Source organism: Rhynchophorus ferrugineus, unplaced genomic scaffold (genome assembly GCF_030347505.1).
Source record: "Rhynchophorus ferrugineus isolate W39M unplaced genomic scaffold, kcgeb_rfMv2 rfM1, whole genome shotgun sequence".
NCBI lineage: Eukaryota > Metazoa > Arthropoda > Insecta > Coleoptera > Curculionidae > Rhynchophorus > Rhynchophorus ferrugineus.
In genome coordinates this window covers 44,406,034-44,422,719 of record NW_027472580.1, presented here as the reverse complement: position 1 = coordinate 44,422,719, position 16,686 = coordinate 44,406,034, and the positions used below count along the sequence as shown (strand labels likewise).

The 16,686-nt window shown below is 30.8% G+C and overlaps 2 protein-coding genes and 1 long non-coding RNA gene across 4 annotated transcripts; 1 reads left to right on the top strand and 2 right to left on the bottom strand.

Annotated features, from left to right (window-relative positions):
• Nucleotides 1-836: 836 nt before the first annotated feature.
• Nucleotides 837-5,710, bottom strand: LOC143206814 (UPF0047 protein YjbQ). The gene is made up of 3 exons (XM_076419551.1): nucleotides 5,322-5,710; nucleotides 4,258-4,394; nucleotides 837-3,535 (listed from the first exon to the last, which is right to left on the bottom strand). The coding sequence occupies exons 1-3, from the start codon at nucleotides 5,479-5,481 to the stop codon at nucleotides 3,320-3,322; spliced, it is 513 nt and encodes a 170-aa protein (XP_076275666.1). The 5' UTR covers nucleotides 5,482-5,710; the 3' UTR covers nucleotides 837-3,319.
• Nucleotides 5,711-6,001: 291 nt separating this feature from the next.
• Nucleotides 6,002-7,700, top strand: LOC143206815 (uncharacterized). Of its 2 annotated transcripts, none has more exons than XM_076419552.1 (3): nucleotides 6,002-6,279; nucleotides 6,512-6,664; nucleotides 6,759-7,700. In XM_076419552.1, exons 1-3 carry the CDS (start codon nucleotides 6,150-6,152, stop codon nucleotides 6,932-6,934), a joined length of 459 nt encoding a protein of 152 aa, XP_076275667.1. In that variant the 5' UTR covers nucleotides 6,002-6,149; the 3' UTR covers nucleotides 6,935-7,700. The 2 variants fall into 2 exon arrangements, with proteins under 2 accessions (XP_076275667.1, XP_076275668.1); XM_076419553.1 differs by having other exon boundaries at nucleotides 6,728-7,025.
• Nucleotides 7,701-11,441: 3,741 nt separating this feature from the next.
• On the bottom strand, nucleotides 11,442-11,894 carry LOC143193893 (uncharacterized). Its single transcript, XR_013005131.1, has 2 exons — nucleotides 11,748-11,894; nucleotides 11,442-11,672 (listed from the first exon to the last, which is right to left on the bottom strand). It is a non-coding gene; the product is annotated as an uncharacterized LOC143193893 (long non-coding RNA).
• Between the last annotated feature and the right edge of the window lie 4,792 nt (nucleotides 11,895-16,686).

The following is a 16,686-nucleotide window of genomic DNA, read 5'->3' as shown; positions in this document are numbered from 1 at the left end:
TTATACTTTAAAGGACGGATGGGTGAAATTATTTATCTTCTTGTCGAAATTGGGACTCTAACAAGCTCATGATCATAGCTTAAAACTTAATAAAGAACATCAAAAAAGTAATCAAGAGGGTTAACCAAAGCCTGTAACAAATTTAACAACCTCCACCTGAACAATTATATGTTAGAAGAAATGATTCAAATATTATATGAACGTAACCTGATTTCTTAATAATACATTATAGCTCTTATTAATAACTATGTTAAAATGTAAATAAGTGAATACTATAAAAATATTTTTTAATATCATTAAATAGCTCTGGTTTTTTAGTGGAGAATAAAAGGCACGTGTTAATAAATATGTTACAGGGTTAAGTAAAACGTGAGCCTGTTAATATCAACACTGGTTTGTGTTATTAAATCAAAGCCGTATTTTTGCCCAAATTGTGTTTTTTAGGTACATTCGTAACAAGCACGCTCAGCTTTTTGAACTGATCGCGTAGCGAGCAACAATATTTGGACATAATACAAATTTACAATATTTTATTATTACCCGTACTTCATCAGCATGTCAACGTCAACCGGCTAAATTGATCGCTTTTTATCGATTAGATAGTCGATTTGCGTTACACTGTTTTGTCTAAATTATAACCATATTAATCTCCAATTATTCAGTATGTGGTATTAAAAGAAACGCATCTGCATCTGTGTTATTTCCAATTAGATTTAAAATTAAATGCATAATTAAACTGACGCAATTGTGAAACCAGGTTTTAACTTACAGGTTTTGTGCGATATTTTATTATTGCAACTCATCTGTACATAAAAAATGGGAATAAAAAAGAAAACTGAAACAAACAAAATTATATTTTCAAACTGAAAACAAAATATATAAAAAATATATTTATAACAAATGTAGGCCATGATACTTTTTCTTTTATAAGTCAATACATTCATTTTATAATAATCTTGCTTGCCAATGCATAGCGATACAATGGTCAACAAAAGCAACAATTGAAAAAAAATATGGATGCTGTAAATAGTCTAACAGCGTGTGTGCACAATTTTAAAGATGATCAAGGCAAACTGTAGACTTTTGACGACCATTGTACATTTATTAGATATCATGGCTATAAAGAAAAACAAAGTAAATAAATGCGCTTTTTAACTAGGAACTTGATCGTTATTTGTGGTTTATTTGGCGTTTTCTTTTTGTTAAATCATCTTGCACATCATTTAAATTCATTTTAATATTCTTTATTACTATTCGATATGGCGTCACGTATATACAAGCTAATGTACAAGTTAAAAACAAGTTATCGAAATTATTTTAACGTTCTCTATTTGCCGCTAAAGAATGGAGTTGAATTCAACGTCTATATACAAAATCTGACTTCATATCTAACAAGACGAACATTGAAGAGATGTTAAATCGTTGCAAAACAAAGGGACAATTGATAAAGAAATATTTAAACATCTCTCCGTTGGATATTTCCTAAAATAGAATCCGGAAAACTACCAATTAGCTCTAGAAATATTTAAATATCAACCTAAATACCTTCTAATAAATTGAAAATTTGTAACGGTGTTATTGATTCAACTAATGCTCGATCAGCTCATTACAATAAATATAATTTTATAAAATGAAAAATACTGCAGGAGCTGAAAGAGCCTGTGACCAAATATGATGTTTCAGGCATTTACAATATTTTTCTAGCCAAGCATGTTGGGTTTTTATAATTGTTTCTGTATCCCTAGAAATGCTACTTTTCTACAACTCAAGAGATATTTAGTTTTAGAAAAAAAAATACTAAAAATGGTGTGAATAACAATGTGCAACATTCAAAAGTGAAAAAAAGTACATTCACGCTAGTTTGAAATAAACTCCAAAAGAAAGTAGAGGTAAAAATAGAGAAGTGGAATGTCTAAATCACATTTTTCTTCTCACACCGCGTGGTTGATGTGCGTACAGACACACAGAAATCAACTTTATACCCTGTTGTTTTAGTTTTGAAAATAAAGACGTGAAAAAATATAGTCGTTGTATGGTAAAAGTTAAACGGGAATTGTTAAGATGGTAAAATATCGATTCATTCTTTGCAAATTTCGTCTCTTAAATTATTACTTCTCTTTTGTATACAGATATGTCAACATAAATCCATGGTGTCAATTTTAAATTTATCTCAGATATTTCATCATCTCTAACAAAACTTACACTGAAAAAAAGGAAGACGACCCACATCAGTCCTTATATCACACAATTATTTACAACCTTCTAAATTACTATGTACAATGTTTCTAAAAAAATTTGGGACACATTAATTCAAACTTGCTTCAAACAACTTTTATTATTATTATTGTCCCTCTACTTGGTACCTGTAATAATTGGAGTAATTTTTTTAAGTTTAAATTACCAATAACTCAAAAAGGACCAGCCACTAATTAAATGTTTACTTTATATTTTTGTAAATAATATAAATAGACAAGTAATAGTGTTATTATAATGAAATAAAGAAAATAGGACTGTTAATTGTTTGAAGCAATACCAACGATGTCCCATAAAATAATAAATGTGTATATATAAAATTTTAAGTAGAAAGAAACTTTAAAAAGCTCTTGTTAGCGATAAATTTATTCCTTAGGTAAAACCGCAAGTCATTAAATGAATAGAAAATTTGTTATAAAGGAATAAATTTAATTCTAGTATGAACATAAAATTGATATTGTATTTTAGTTACAAAATATTATATATACAAGTGATTTAGGTATACCTGCAAACGACACATATAGGTGCATTTTCAAGAAACCAGAAAGATCAACATTGTTATTTTTTTATAAAACATTTTCAAAAGAAATTGATTTTTTTTAATGAATTATCATTCCTTCAGTACAATATAATCTAACTCTCACACATTTTCTACTATGAATATGTTGCTTTCTTATTTTAATGGGCAGCACCTAAGATAGAGAATAAAGTTTCTTTTCTGAAAATGTTAGTGAAAACATAGTTGAAATTATATTAACAGGGTAAATATATTGAAGAAAAGAACACTTATTTATTAAACCATAACTCTTACAAATAGATGTAAAAAATCAAATTTCCATACAAAATATTTAACTTGAAAAATCAACAATATAATCATCCGATACCTCTTAAACTAATATCCCCTAGACCAAACCCAAATATTATACAATGTACACCTATGTACATATTGTCGTTAAGTAAATTTTGTTTTAGTCCTTTATTATTATTAGAGTTATTAATTTTAAATCAGAGCTTCCACTCGGAATCACTCTCAGTGTTTGGACAGAGAGTGACCCGAGTGCTTTCCCTAACTACTGGTGCTGGCCATGGGACTGACAGGACTAAGAGGCGTGCAGTTGGCATCACGCAAACATCCGTTGAGGGTGACAAGGAGTTTTCGCGATCCTGCATGGTCCCGATGTTCGCAGAGCCACACCCCCTGCCAGGTACCCAAGTTCAATTTGCCTTCGGTGATAGGGATGGTTAAGGAGGAACCCAGAAAACACGCTTTCACATGAGCTGGCTAAATTAACAAAATAATTTATTATACTCATTGCAATGCTTTTTATAAATCATGTTGGTTATTTAGATATGTATACATATGATCGTTAACCATTAATTATTCAATTCAACAAGTTAATTAACAATTATTAAAATAAACTATTTAATTGATTTAATTTACTAAGTTTTCGAAAAAATAATAGCAGTCTCAAGTAAAATTTTAATATACAATATTTAATATTTCTGGATTTCCTCTAATGAAAGTTCCTATTATTAGAGGGGTAATATAATCACTAATAAAAGTAGTAGATTGATGACAGTTTTATGATCAAGTAAAATATGATATCTTACAAATTATTCTGTACTTTATGAGGGGAGTTTTTAGTAATTAGTATTAATATCTATTAATCCTATAATATTAATTAAAACGAGTTGACTTTTGTCCGAATATTATTATATACTAATATAATTGTGTCTATCATTATAATTAAATAATAATAAAAATAAATAATAATTAAATTTTCATATATAACATTGAAAAAATAGATATATATGTTTTCTGGCTTCAATTATTTAACTATTCTTTATTATTCTGCAATTGTTCTGTTACTCAAAAAAGCTATCTTTAGTCTTATTTAAAGCTGGGTAAATTATGTAAATTTATATTAAAATATTATTGTCAATGATAAATATTAAAAAGCTTCAAATTATTTGAATATGACTGAACAGATCCATTTAACATACCATATCATCAGGTCCTTCACATGAATGCCTGTAAGGTAATCCTTCTGGAACAATTTTATTCAGCATCATTTCCATATCATCTCGTACATCTGGATCCCAGCTTTCATTTAATGCTAAACTAGCGCTAGTATGAAGTACTAAAAATAAGAATAACAATTAGTAATCCTTTATTTTAAAGTGTTTAGAATTACTTTAAGTGTTATCCTAATTCTTTTTAAACTAAAATATAATCATTAAACAATGTACTATTCAATAAATTATAATTGTTGACTAAATAATATTGTTAAATTAGCATAAAAAGCAAATAAAAAATGAATATAAAACTTGTTGAATATGACAATTTTGTATATATTAATTATACGTAATATCGCAATACTACCTATAATATTAATTTGGTTGGAAAATGAAGCAAATTGGTCTAAAAAATATCATTACTGTTATATTTAAAACAAATTTGCAATGATGTAAAGCAATAATAAGTTATTTATTATTTACTATAGTTATCATTAGAGTATATGTGATATAATATTATTATTAGCTTTATATATAAATCATTAGACTCATAGCTAAATCATAATTTTAAAAGTCATCGTCTAATGTGTGGAACTTTGCGAGTCACTCGTTCATAAATTATTCAGTGTTTACTGAGAAATAATCAGTGGGCTTCTAAAGAATGTTAATTGTCCCTTTATTTTTTTTCTGATGGTTTTTAAGTTAGTAAAAGTTAATATAAAAACTGACAGATCCCTGTCTCAACACAATGACACGAGTGATGTTTAACAATTCAATCCATATGTTTTTATATCCAATTGAAGTCCAACATTTTGATAAAATTATAAAATATATCATAGTTGTTGATCTACATTAGTGAATTATGTTTATTATATAATGAATAGTAATTAAAGATAAATTTTATTACTTATAGTATATTATGTGGATGTCGAATTGAAATGATTGTGTGACATGTAAAAATATAATAAATATATGTAACTGTTAGTTGTTGGATGTTATTTTGTCCCATAAAAATACTGTCAAAATTAAAATATCTGCGTAAAATAACTTACTTTGGACGTGACAGAGCCCTATCGCAAACTGTGACAATTCAGGAATTTGTCTCAAAATCTCCTCAGTAACTAGGTGTACGCCTCGATGTTGAGGCCTTAAATTTATCTTCTTCTGAAACCAGGCCGAATTACTTTGAATAATTCGGGCTGAAGAAGCCATGTTTGACTTGCCACTGCCGCTGTCGGTCGCCAGTTTGAACGTTTATTTTATCGCACCAATCACAAACAATCAAACACCACTAATACACTTGTTAACCGCAAGTCCATTATTATCATGAGCAACACATTTGCGATTTTTTAATTATTTATAACTAGAGAAAAACAAAAAAGTTACAAGAACTCTCCTTTCCTAACCGCAGTACGAGCGGTTCGTTTCTGACACTTCGGCGTCGATCGGCTGTTTCCGGACGGGCGCGGACCCCATCCCGCGTATTTCAAATTCTATCAATGTTGTTTAATAGTTCACGGCATCCCACACATTTACCTTTAAATAAAATGCGGTTTGGCATCAGTATATTTTACAACATTCACCATTCCAACATTTTTGGCAACATAGAAAACTCTAATCAAAAAACTTGATTAGAATCGTTTAATTAAACCGTTTTTTTTATGAGGGATAAAATAAATGAACAAAATTAGACGTGGGTGTGTTACTTCATTATGGAAAAGGGCGCGGTTGAATAACAGCCCAAGGTTCTTTTATACACCCTCGCGACGACGCTTTTAGTGTGCCATCCCCTTGTGTTTTCGTGTTTCGTGCTATTGTAGTATGAAATAAAATATATATCATCAATGTTACATGACTAGTAAATAAATATAAACAGAAATATGTCTTCAACATTTGAAGCCAACCCGAATGGAGAAAACGAACCCTGGATTGAGAAGGCAGCATTTGAGGGGCTTAAATTTCGAATATGGCATATTATGTTCTTTTGTCTTGGTGCTTTTGGTATTTTAGGTATGTATATAAAATACACAATAAAACATTGATATTTTTAAAAAATTGCATAAGTAAATTTTTTATTTCGATAATAATTAAATTATTTTAAAATAATTCTGCATGTTAAGTTGCCTATATCATTGTATCATATATGTTGCATATAACTTTATAGAAGTTGAAGAAATAAAACTCAAATAAACATATCATTGTATTGTATTATATAACAACACCTGATATTTTAAACTTTTAGTTGTATTTTTCTGTTGTTGTATTCGAATAAGAGTCCCAAGAACTAAACAAGAGATCGAAGCTGATTACAAAAGAACGAAAATTACTGGAAAATTTCGTAAACGTTTAAAATTTATTAGTAACCAGGATATGGAGGCGATAAATTTACAGAAAGGTAAAAACGTTGAATAAAAATATGAGCATTTTAAGTGTGTTGATTCTTTATTTTTAAATTTAGATTTACAAAATATTGTACTTATTCATTACAGCATTAGAAATAATTATTCAGGCAGATTACAAAAACAACCAGAGCGTGGAAGCCCTCATGGATCCAAAATCTCCAGAAACTGATACAACTGTAAGTCCAGGGACGTCAAAATTTAGAAACAAAATTATCAGCAAATTAGTTATATCTAAAGGTGCAACCAGTAATACAAAATATTGATGTATTTCTATAATTTAGTTATATATCATTTAGCAGTTTTGAAGACTTAACAAATATTGTATTCAATTATAATAAATATTTGACACCTTAATATTTTTAATAATTTAATTATTATGCTAGTAAATTTACAAAAAATTTAATTTTACAGTAAAATATAGATTGATTTAGATTTTTTCACAAATAACAATTGCAAATCAATTTAGTTTTCCTTGTTCTAATGGCTAATTTACATACATGTTATTTCTGAATACATTAAATAATTTAACTATCAATAACATTATACTAGAGAATTTATTTTATTATACTAGAATTTTATATGGTAAACAATATTTAATTAATTATATATAATAGTCTCCAATAAATATTATTTATTATTATTTTTATTATTAGAACATAAATATTATTAACAAAGATTTTGATTTAAATTCCCGAGATTTACATTATTTAAGATCTTTAAAACATTTTATAAAATTATTTCATGCTTTATATACAATTATATGCAATATATTTTCGCAATATATTTTGGTAATATATCCTATAACTTTTTATCTGTATCTGTAATATTATCTATTATTTTTTTTATTATTTTTAATTTAAATATAGGATTTCAGTAAGATATTTTTTGTAAATATTTTATTGCAATTTTGGGTATTTGTTGGGGGATATAAATATTTAAAAAAATAATTTGCCTTATATTAATATATACATTATAAACATTAAGTTAATATAAATCAATGAATGTATAAAAATAAAACAGTTAATTAAATATCTCCAAATTATTTAAAAAATTCTCCCAGAACTGATGAAATGTCCCTATTTAAATAGGACAAAAATATTTTTTGTAGAGTTGAAATAATTTAGGAAATATAATTTTATTTTCAAGACACAAAAAGATTTGGATAAAGAATCCATAAATAATTTTGTATTTATGGATTTTTATCAATATATTCCAACAATTCCGTGCTGTCGGAAAAATGTCCAGATTATAAGTTTTTGAATCTAACGCATTTTATTATGTTACATTTTATTTCCTTAAAAAATCATGACAATCTTGGCTAATTAGTCCTTTTCCTCTGTCATAATCACGTGCATCCTCACTCCTTTTGTCATTTTGGCCTTTACGTTACAAGAGTTTAGTTATGGATAATCTTCGCATGCGCACAAGGGTTTGAGTTTGCAACGTTGCCATTTGTTGAAAATTATACGTATATTTGAAGAAAATAAAATATAAATAAAATATCTTGAATACACAATTTATTATTCGTATACTGGAATTAATCCACAAATTAACCTAATATCTCACTTGAAATTCAAGTTTAAATTTAACTAAGTTTACTGTTTATTATTTTAAGCTTATATGTGTCTAAGTCATTTAACCTTTTATAAATATATTTAATTCTAAAAGGAAAAAGAAAAAATCATGTAAGTTAATAAATATAATTTATTTTTAAAATCATTTATCTTTAAAATTACTCAATAATATATCTTTCAGAACACTAAAAATATCTTCATCGTTTCGTTATCGAATCTCAGCATGGAAACCCCTCTTGCAATTCATTCAATAAAATCAATGAATGCAATTCAAGTCGATATGTATTAAGTCTGTATGTAGAATATATACGTATAAATTCATGGCTATATTCTTTTAACGTATCATATTGCTCTTCATTTATTATGATTAACATTAAATCTTTTTGATTTAAATTAGAGCAGGTACAAAAAAACTAAGATTGTGGCTTATAAAAGGTCAATTGAAAAGTCCCCGGCTTAACATAGTAAAACACATTTTTTTGCAAAATTATTTTTTTTATTCAACATAATTCCCTTCAAGGGTGATAAACTGATTATAGTGATCCCCTAACTTTTCGATACCTTTTTTGTAGTACGATTTGTCCTTTGCTTTAAAATAGGCCTCAGTTTCTGCGATCACCTCTTCATTCGACGAAAATTTCTTCCCAGCGAGTATTCTTTTGAGATCTGAAAACAGGAAATAGTCGCTGGGGGCCAGATCTGGAGAATACGGTGGATGAGGAAGAAATTTGAAGCTCAATTTATGGATTTTTTCCATCGTTTTCACCGACTTGTGACACGGTGTATTGTCTTGGTGACGCAGCACTTTCTTTTTATTCAAATGCGGCCGTTTTTTGGCGATTTCTTCCTTCAAAGGGTCCAATAACGGTATAGTCGCTGTTGCTGGTCCTTCCTTTTTCAAGGTAGTAAATGAAAATTATTCCATGCGCATCCCAAAATACAGACGCCATAATCTTACCAGCCGCTTTGGAGCGGGTTCATCGCGTGCAGTCCACTCGGATGACTGTCGATTGGACTTCGGAGTGAAATGATGGAGCTATGTTTCATCCATTGTCACATAAAGATGTAAAAATTCGGGTTTAGTACGCTTGATCATCTTCAAACACTGCTCCGAATCATCAACTCGTCATTGTTTTAGATCAAAAGTGAGCTCGCGCGGCACCCACTTTGCATAGAGCTTCCCCATACACAAATATTCGTGAATGATATGATGTACACGTTCAATTGATATCTTTAGAGTATCTGCTATTTCATTCAATTTCAATTTACGGTCATTCAAAATCATTTTGTTAATGTTTTCTTCGGTAACAACCTCTTTTGGGCGTCCACTGCGTTCACCGTCTTCGGTATTCATTTCACCACGTCTAAACTTAGCATACCAATCCTTTATGGCTGATTCTCCTGGGGCAGGGTCCGGAAACTCGGCGTCGAACCAAGTTTTTATTTCAATTTTATTTTTTCCCTTCAAAAAGCAATATTTTATCAGCATGCGAAATTCCTTTTTATCCATTTTTTTCACAATAAGAAAAGTTGCTTCACTCAGAATTCTATAATTCATAAACTAATGATCCGATAGCTGTCAAATTTATACACACATCGTTTCAGAGTTAGGGCTAACTAAAAACATATGGATTTAATTCTAGCAGCGCCATCTATGTGTCAGGCCGAGGACTTTTCAAGTGGGCTGTTACGAGAGGGGATGAAATATAATAGGTAATTTTGTAAAATAAATTTATTGATCAATGGTATACACAAACTAAACATTTAACATGTATTTTTGACCTCATTTACTTATACTTCAACACTCGTAGCGTTACTTTTACAAGGGTCACTATTTATATTTCGAGAATAGGAAAAAAATATCAATAGTTAAGTTGCGAATATATATTTATTGTTTTTCAAAGTACTCGCCACGATGACCGATACACTTCTGCATAGGTTAAACCAATTTCAAAGCATTTATTCCATTCCGAATGAGGTATCCTCAAAACATAATTTTTGAACCCTTCAATAGCTTCTTCAGGCGATGAAAATCGTTGACCACGCAGTTCATTCTTCACGGATGGAAACAAAAAGAAGTCATAGGTTGCCAAATCAGGGTTGTACGGCGTATGACCATCAATTCGATGTTTTGAGTGCTCAAATATTCTCTTGTTTGAGAGCTCGCATTGTCATGATGAAGAACATTCCGGCGTCTCTTGTTTGTTTTCCTTATTTCACCGAAGGCTTCTGGCAAACAAATGGTTGTGTACCAATCAGAATTTATTGTTCTACGATCCTCTAGAGGCACTGTTGCAATATGACCAGTTTTCCAGTTTAACTTTAGTAGGATTTGGTTCATCTTGGAACACCTATACAGTCGACTGCTGCTTACTTTCGGACTCATACGAATATATCCATGATTCGTCACCTGTCACGATTTTATAAACGTCTTTCGAAGGACCGCGATTGAATTTCTTAAGCATTGAATTTCTTTGCACCAATTGACACGAGCTTTTTTTTGTAGCGATTTTCAAATTGTGTGGGATCCAATGCGAACATAACTTTCGCATAGCTAAGTGTTCATGTAAAATCGCATATATGCTGGTGGAACCAGTGCTTAGGGATGCCTCAATCTCACAATAGGTGACATGACGATCTTGCTTAATCATTTCGCACACAGCATCGATGTTTGCTGGCGCAACAGCCGATTTTGGACGACCTTCAGGAAACTCATCGGACAGCGAACTACGACCTCGACTGAATTCACTAAACTAATGATACACGGTGGTTTTTGATGGAGCTTCATCGCCAAAAGTCAAATCAAGTTGATTGATGCACTCTTGTGATAATCCACATCGAATATCGTAAAAATCATCGCACGAAAATGTTCACGAATCAGTTCCATTTTTTGCCTAGACGAAACTTTCAACTATATATAAAATAAACAAATAGCGTCCGTGCGACAAAGTGTTCGGAGTACGTATATCGTCAAAAATGTCAAACTTTACGATGGAACCGTCAGATAGACTCGCATGACAACAGTGTCGCCAATTTCCAAAATATAAATAGTCCTATAAATAGTTATGAGTCAACAAATATAGTGTTTTCAAATTGTCATTATAGCATCCATCTGAACTTTAACAGCTAGTTTAGCTGCAATCTTATTTTTTATCTGATTTTAATAACATTGACCTCACTCTTTGATACACTCATATTGATACACTAATTCCTGTACACTAACACTTTGATACACTAATACCAAACCAAAATAGGGGCCCCGTCCTTAAAAATCTTCGAGCGAGCCAAACTTCAATGTTTCTTGTTCAATTTTAATGCTGTGGAATGACTATATGATCAACGAACTGTGATTCTGATGAGATATATTCACATAAAGGACATCGAATCATATTTACCTGTACGTTTACTTTCGCAGGGTTAACTATGCCTAAAATATAAAGAATTCGAGTATAGGATTGAATCCAATTTGCAAAATTGAAATTAAAATTAAATGGATACGCACCTGGATGGAATGTCTTCATATGTCTGCTTAGATTAAAAGTGTCGTAATAGCTTTTTTGACAATATTCACAAACCGATGATTTATCCATTACTGCCTACCATTCATAATCAAAATTATCAGTAAAAAAATCAGTTCAAGAACAAATAAGCTATAAACAATTCTTAACCTTACAAAACAATGTCTGATGACGTCAGGCCTCTTCTTCTTATCGCGAACTGGCCACAGAATAAGATTGACGATCAAGAGCACGCAGAAAAATAGAAAAACAGCAGATTCATTCAGCTTTCGACGTCCAAGCATCTTACATTCAATCAACAATCATCCTTTTAATAATCAAACATTTATACATTTTTATCAGTTAATTAGTTGTATAATAGTTAGTGTTATTAATAAAGTGTTAAGGGAAACATAGTTTCATTCAATAAATTACCCGAAGACCTCCATAAATGCTCGTATCAACGCTATGGTCAAATCTAGATTGGCTGTGTTGAAGCTACCGAAGTTTACCGAATACGGTTGAGATTCTCCAGAAATAGCTACTACTGTACGATCTTCTTTTCGAAATACATATTGGTTGACTGGTAAGCCTCGTCATGTATACAATTTTCCGTCAACGTACAACAAACGCTTAAAATGATGTTGGTTAATCGAGCCTTTTTTGCCTTTTTGAGAATGTAAGAAGGTTTGAATTAAGTTGATTCACCTCTAAAAGCAAGATGGTTAAAAGCAGATAGAATATAGTCTGCTTAGGGATAGCCTTGATTATCACTGACTGAATATTTTTCGAAGTAGGAGGAGCATTTTTTGTTTTATGCCTGTTTCCTGCTATACAATATTTTTTTTCCATTATGACATCCAAAATAGCAACGAACTCATGTCATCACTACGACTATTTTAGTACCAATTGCAGTTTGTAAATTCGATTCGTGTAACCGAATCAGCTTGTATAATTCGCCTGGTTGTCTTCAAAAATTAGTGATGATAATAAGAGGTTAAACCGGCAAACTTTGTTTTGGCCCTTTGCTTGTTCTGATAAATTTGAAATCGCTGCTTAGCTGGAAATAGTAAAAATAAATAAAAATTGTTTGTCCATACAAAGTGTCTCAATGTTTTCAATAGAGACCATTAAAAGGGCAACTCTCGCCTAAAACTGCTCATGCGCATTGCTTTCTATTTGGAACCATTTAGATCATCTACAGCCTGTCATCAACAGTTTTACGATCACAAAGGATTGATATTTCTATTGTTTATAATGTTATAGGTGTGTTAGGTAATTTATTTTGCGATTAGAATATATAATCTATTAAACAATAAAGATAATTTCTCGACACTGACAAATGATGGAATTGTGAAAAAATGTTAGATAGATTGGAAATTAACAGCTTAGTTATTCATTTGAATGAAACTTTCTGAATATGATATGATTCAATGCTGTTAAGTGCATATGTACATAGATATGTGTGTAATTGTTCAGAATATACATTCATACATTCATATATACATTCATATATACATACAAGAGCATTTGGTTAAAATGTGTCAGGAGAGAAAGAATAGTAACTTTTGCAGATATGGCAAATGAATTAAGGAGAATGCAGTGATTAAATCTGGTTTTATCATGAAACATGTATACAGATAACATGTATACAGTAATAGAATAAACTAAGGAGATATAAAGTCATATCAAAACGTCTTTAAAAGGAAACACTGTACCGAAGGACACAATAACTAAGTGTAAAAAGTAAATATGTTCTCTAATGAAAGTAAAATATATTACTTGGATATACAATTTTTAATTAGGTGGATTAGGCCTCCAGGGGATACAACTACATAAAAATGCGCCTGGAACTCTAACTCATAGGTGGTACGGAAGAGTTAAAGGTAAATATAATAAAACACAACCCTAACCTACAAACTATTATAACTGTGTACTTAACTATAGTTTTAAGTCCTTCGATAATATATGCATTAGATCTATTATAGTGTTAAAATAAATTATACTTGAGAACAATATTTTTGTTTTATTATGTTATTTAGATTAGAATTTTGTGGTATATCAAAAACAAACTGAACTAAAACCCAGAGCTGATATGGCAACCTTAAATGACATATGTTCAAAACTTCTTTGGATAAACTATAGATTATGGTGCCAACAAATCATATAGAATTCAAGAAATAACAATCGTTTGTCAATATCATTAGGCATAGGTACAACGTTGAATCGTTATGTTGTGCCGGAAGTAAAATTGCCACTATTGGTCTCACCACCAGATCCATTATGCGCATTAGTTTTTAATATAGGAAGTTATTCTAACTATTTGGATAAATTGATCATTTAAAAAATATAATATTTGTTTCCGCATCATAATATTCAGCATTCATATTCAGCGCAATATAATATAATTATAATATTTGTTGCCCAATGCATCATCATAAATTTTTAAACCAATGAGGGCGTTACATTATCGGAATTTCACTCGTTTGAAATCATAGTTTGGGAATGTTACACTGTCTCAGAATCAAGTGTATACATGGGTCAGAGAATTCAGGGATGGACGAGAACGCGTCGAAAATGAAAGTCATGTTCCAGAGCTTGTTAAAGGTGATCGCCGGTTAAGGATTGAAGAAATCTCAACAGAATTATCAGGTATCAGCTATGGAAATGTTCAATCTATCATTACTAATAAACTTGACCGAAAATCAGAAACAGATCACGTCGGAGATCAGTGAAAGACATCTGAATCGATTTCGACAAAAAGGGGATGTTTTTTTAGGCGTACCGTCACTTGTGATGAGATGTGGGATCATCATTACACTTCCGAATCAAAAATGGCGAGTAAGGGAGTGGCGAAGAAAGGATGAAGGCTGCCCAGTCAAAGCGAAAACCCGTCCCTCAGCCGGAAAAGCGCTTGCAACTGTTTTTTTTTACTCAAGGGGATTATGTTTTGTTTTTGTTTTGTTGGTTGACAACTCGTCCTCAAACTTTTTATAAAAAAGGAATATTCAAGCTTCCAAATCGGTGGCAAAAATGCATAAAGCAGCGAGGTACTATATTGAATAATATTTAGATTGTGTATACCATTGACCAATAAATTTATTTTGCAAAATTACCATTTATATTTAAATCCCCCCGTATCATAAAACATTTTTGATAACATTTAAATTTGAACTGAATATAAATCTTAAACAATTGCAGGTACAAGAAAACATGCATTGCTTACTAGATTGATTCTTACAAATGTATTATATGGGTAATTCGGATAAAGAAATTGATAGGCGTTGTGTTCATGATCCACAATGAAGCGAACTATTCTCAAAGAACAAACGTTTTTTCATTAGGGCAAGGATTTAGTCAAAATGTTCAAAACAGTACTTGATCGAATGCCGTCTCACAGCCATAGTATCGTCACCAAACCTGACAAAACACCTACCGGTGAGCACGCGGGAAGATTTAATCACAGAGAAATAGAGATTTAATTTTATAGGAAATTTTGACGAAATGTTTCGCAACGTCCAACATCTAGATGTCGCTATCGCGTATCTAATTGGTTCACTTCGTTTCTATAGGGCATTTATTGTTTATTTGCATAGAGTAACATAGAGAGTGGTTGTCTTGCGTGGTCGCAGTAGAAAGGCGCTGAGAACGTCATTTCGCTGCATTTCATTGGTCAGTTTCAGTTACCATTAGAGGAACCTGTAAAGATAATATTTTATTAGGCAAGCATTTCATTGATTGAGGATTTCATCGGCATCGCGTGACCAACCTCTGACGTCACATTCTACTGACCATGTTTTGTGTGGTCCAATATATGTTTTGTGATGTTTTGCGTGGTCCAATTAATGCTGGCTCTGGGACCACTTTTTTGATTGGTTTATTTGAATTTCAAAGGCATTTGATTGTCTAATTTCTATAACCCGATTGTTTGTTTGTATGGTTTGTTTATGACGACATTTTTCTCTGTCTAACATTGAGTGCGATCAGCATTTTTGTGACTTAATTGCAATCACTAGTATTTGATTATAATGCATCTTCATTCTCAAAAATGTTGTGTATCCAGTGTATTCGGTTCCAACCAGATGTCATTTTCCTCGGAAGAAACAACCCAAGTTAGCTAGATTATGTATGTGTGTGTCACTTAGCGTTGCTTTTACCTGGTACGTATACAATTATTTATATAGAGAATTTGTATTCATATATATTGTTATTTACAGGTATATAACAGAAGAAATCATGAATATATTTGCAGCCAGAATATATAGCATGCAGAATAGTTTTCCTTCGAAGAAGTATTTGGCTGTCTTAAAAAATATTGATATAATTATTGATAAAGATCCCAAACTGACTGAAATATCTGAATCTATAATCTGAAATAATCGCTTTCTGAAAGAAACTACACAAACGGCCATATACTTTTATTCTTGGATCAGTTATTTGATAGTTGAAACTCCACTAAAATTATCCTGATTGTAAACGATTGAAGAGAGGATTAACCAAAGTTCAATACACTAAGAATTTTGGTGCAAAGCAATTCAGGAATTAAATAGTACTTAAATTATAGCCCAAGTAGGATCAAGTTTGTTAAAGTGAATTAAACATTTAATCATCACCTTGACGGAGTTCATCATTAAATTAAAAAAAAATGTGTAATTATCCGAATAAATATATGATATAAATATAAATACTTAATGAAGAAAATTTGGAATTTTTTTTGGGTCTTTTAGAGTTCATGGATTGAAGAATATACATCCCTCGGCTAGTATGCTTGACAAATCATTTAAAGTGCTCATAAGTTAATTTTTTTCATCTCATTTGCCTTTAGGAAATTGTGAAGAGGATTAATTCCATACTAACGGCGGATCTATTACCAGGAGTTAAGATATTGCAACTTCATTTTATACCTTCAATTGCAGATCTTCCTATATGAACAAACGAGGCAAG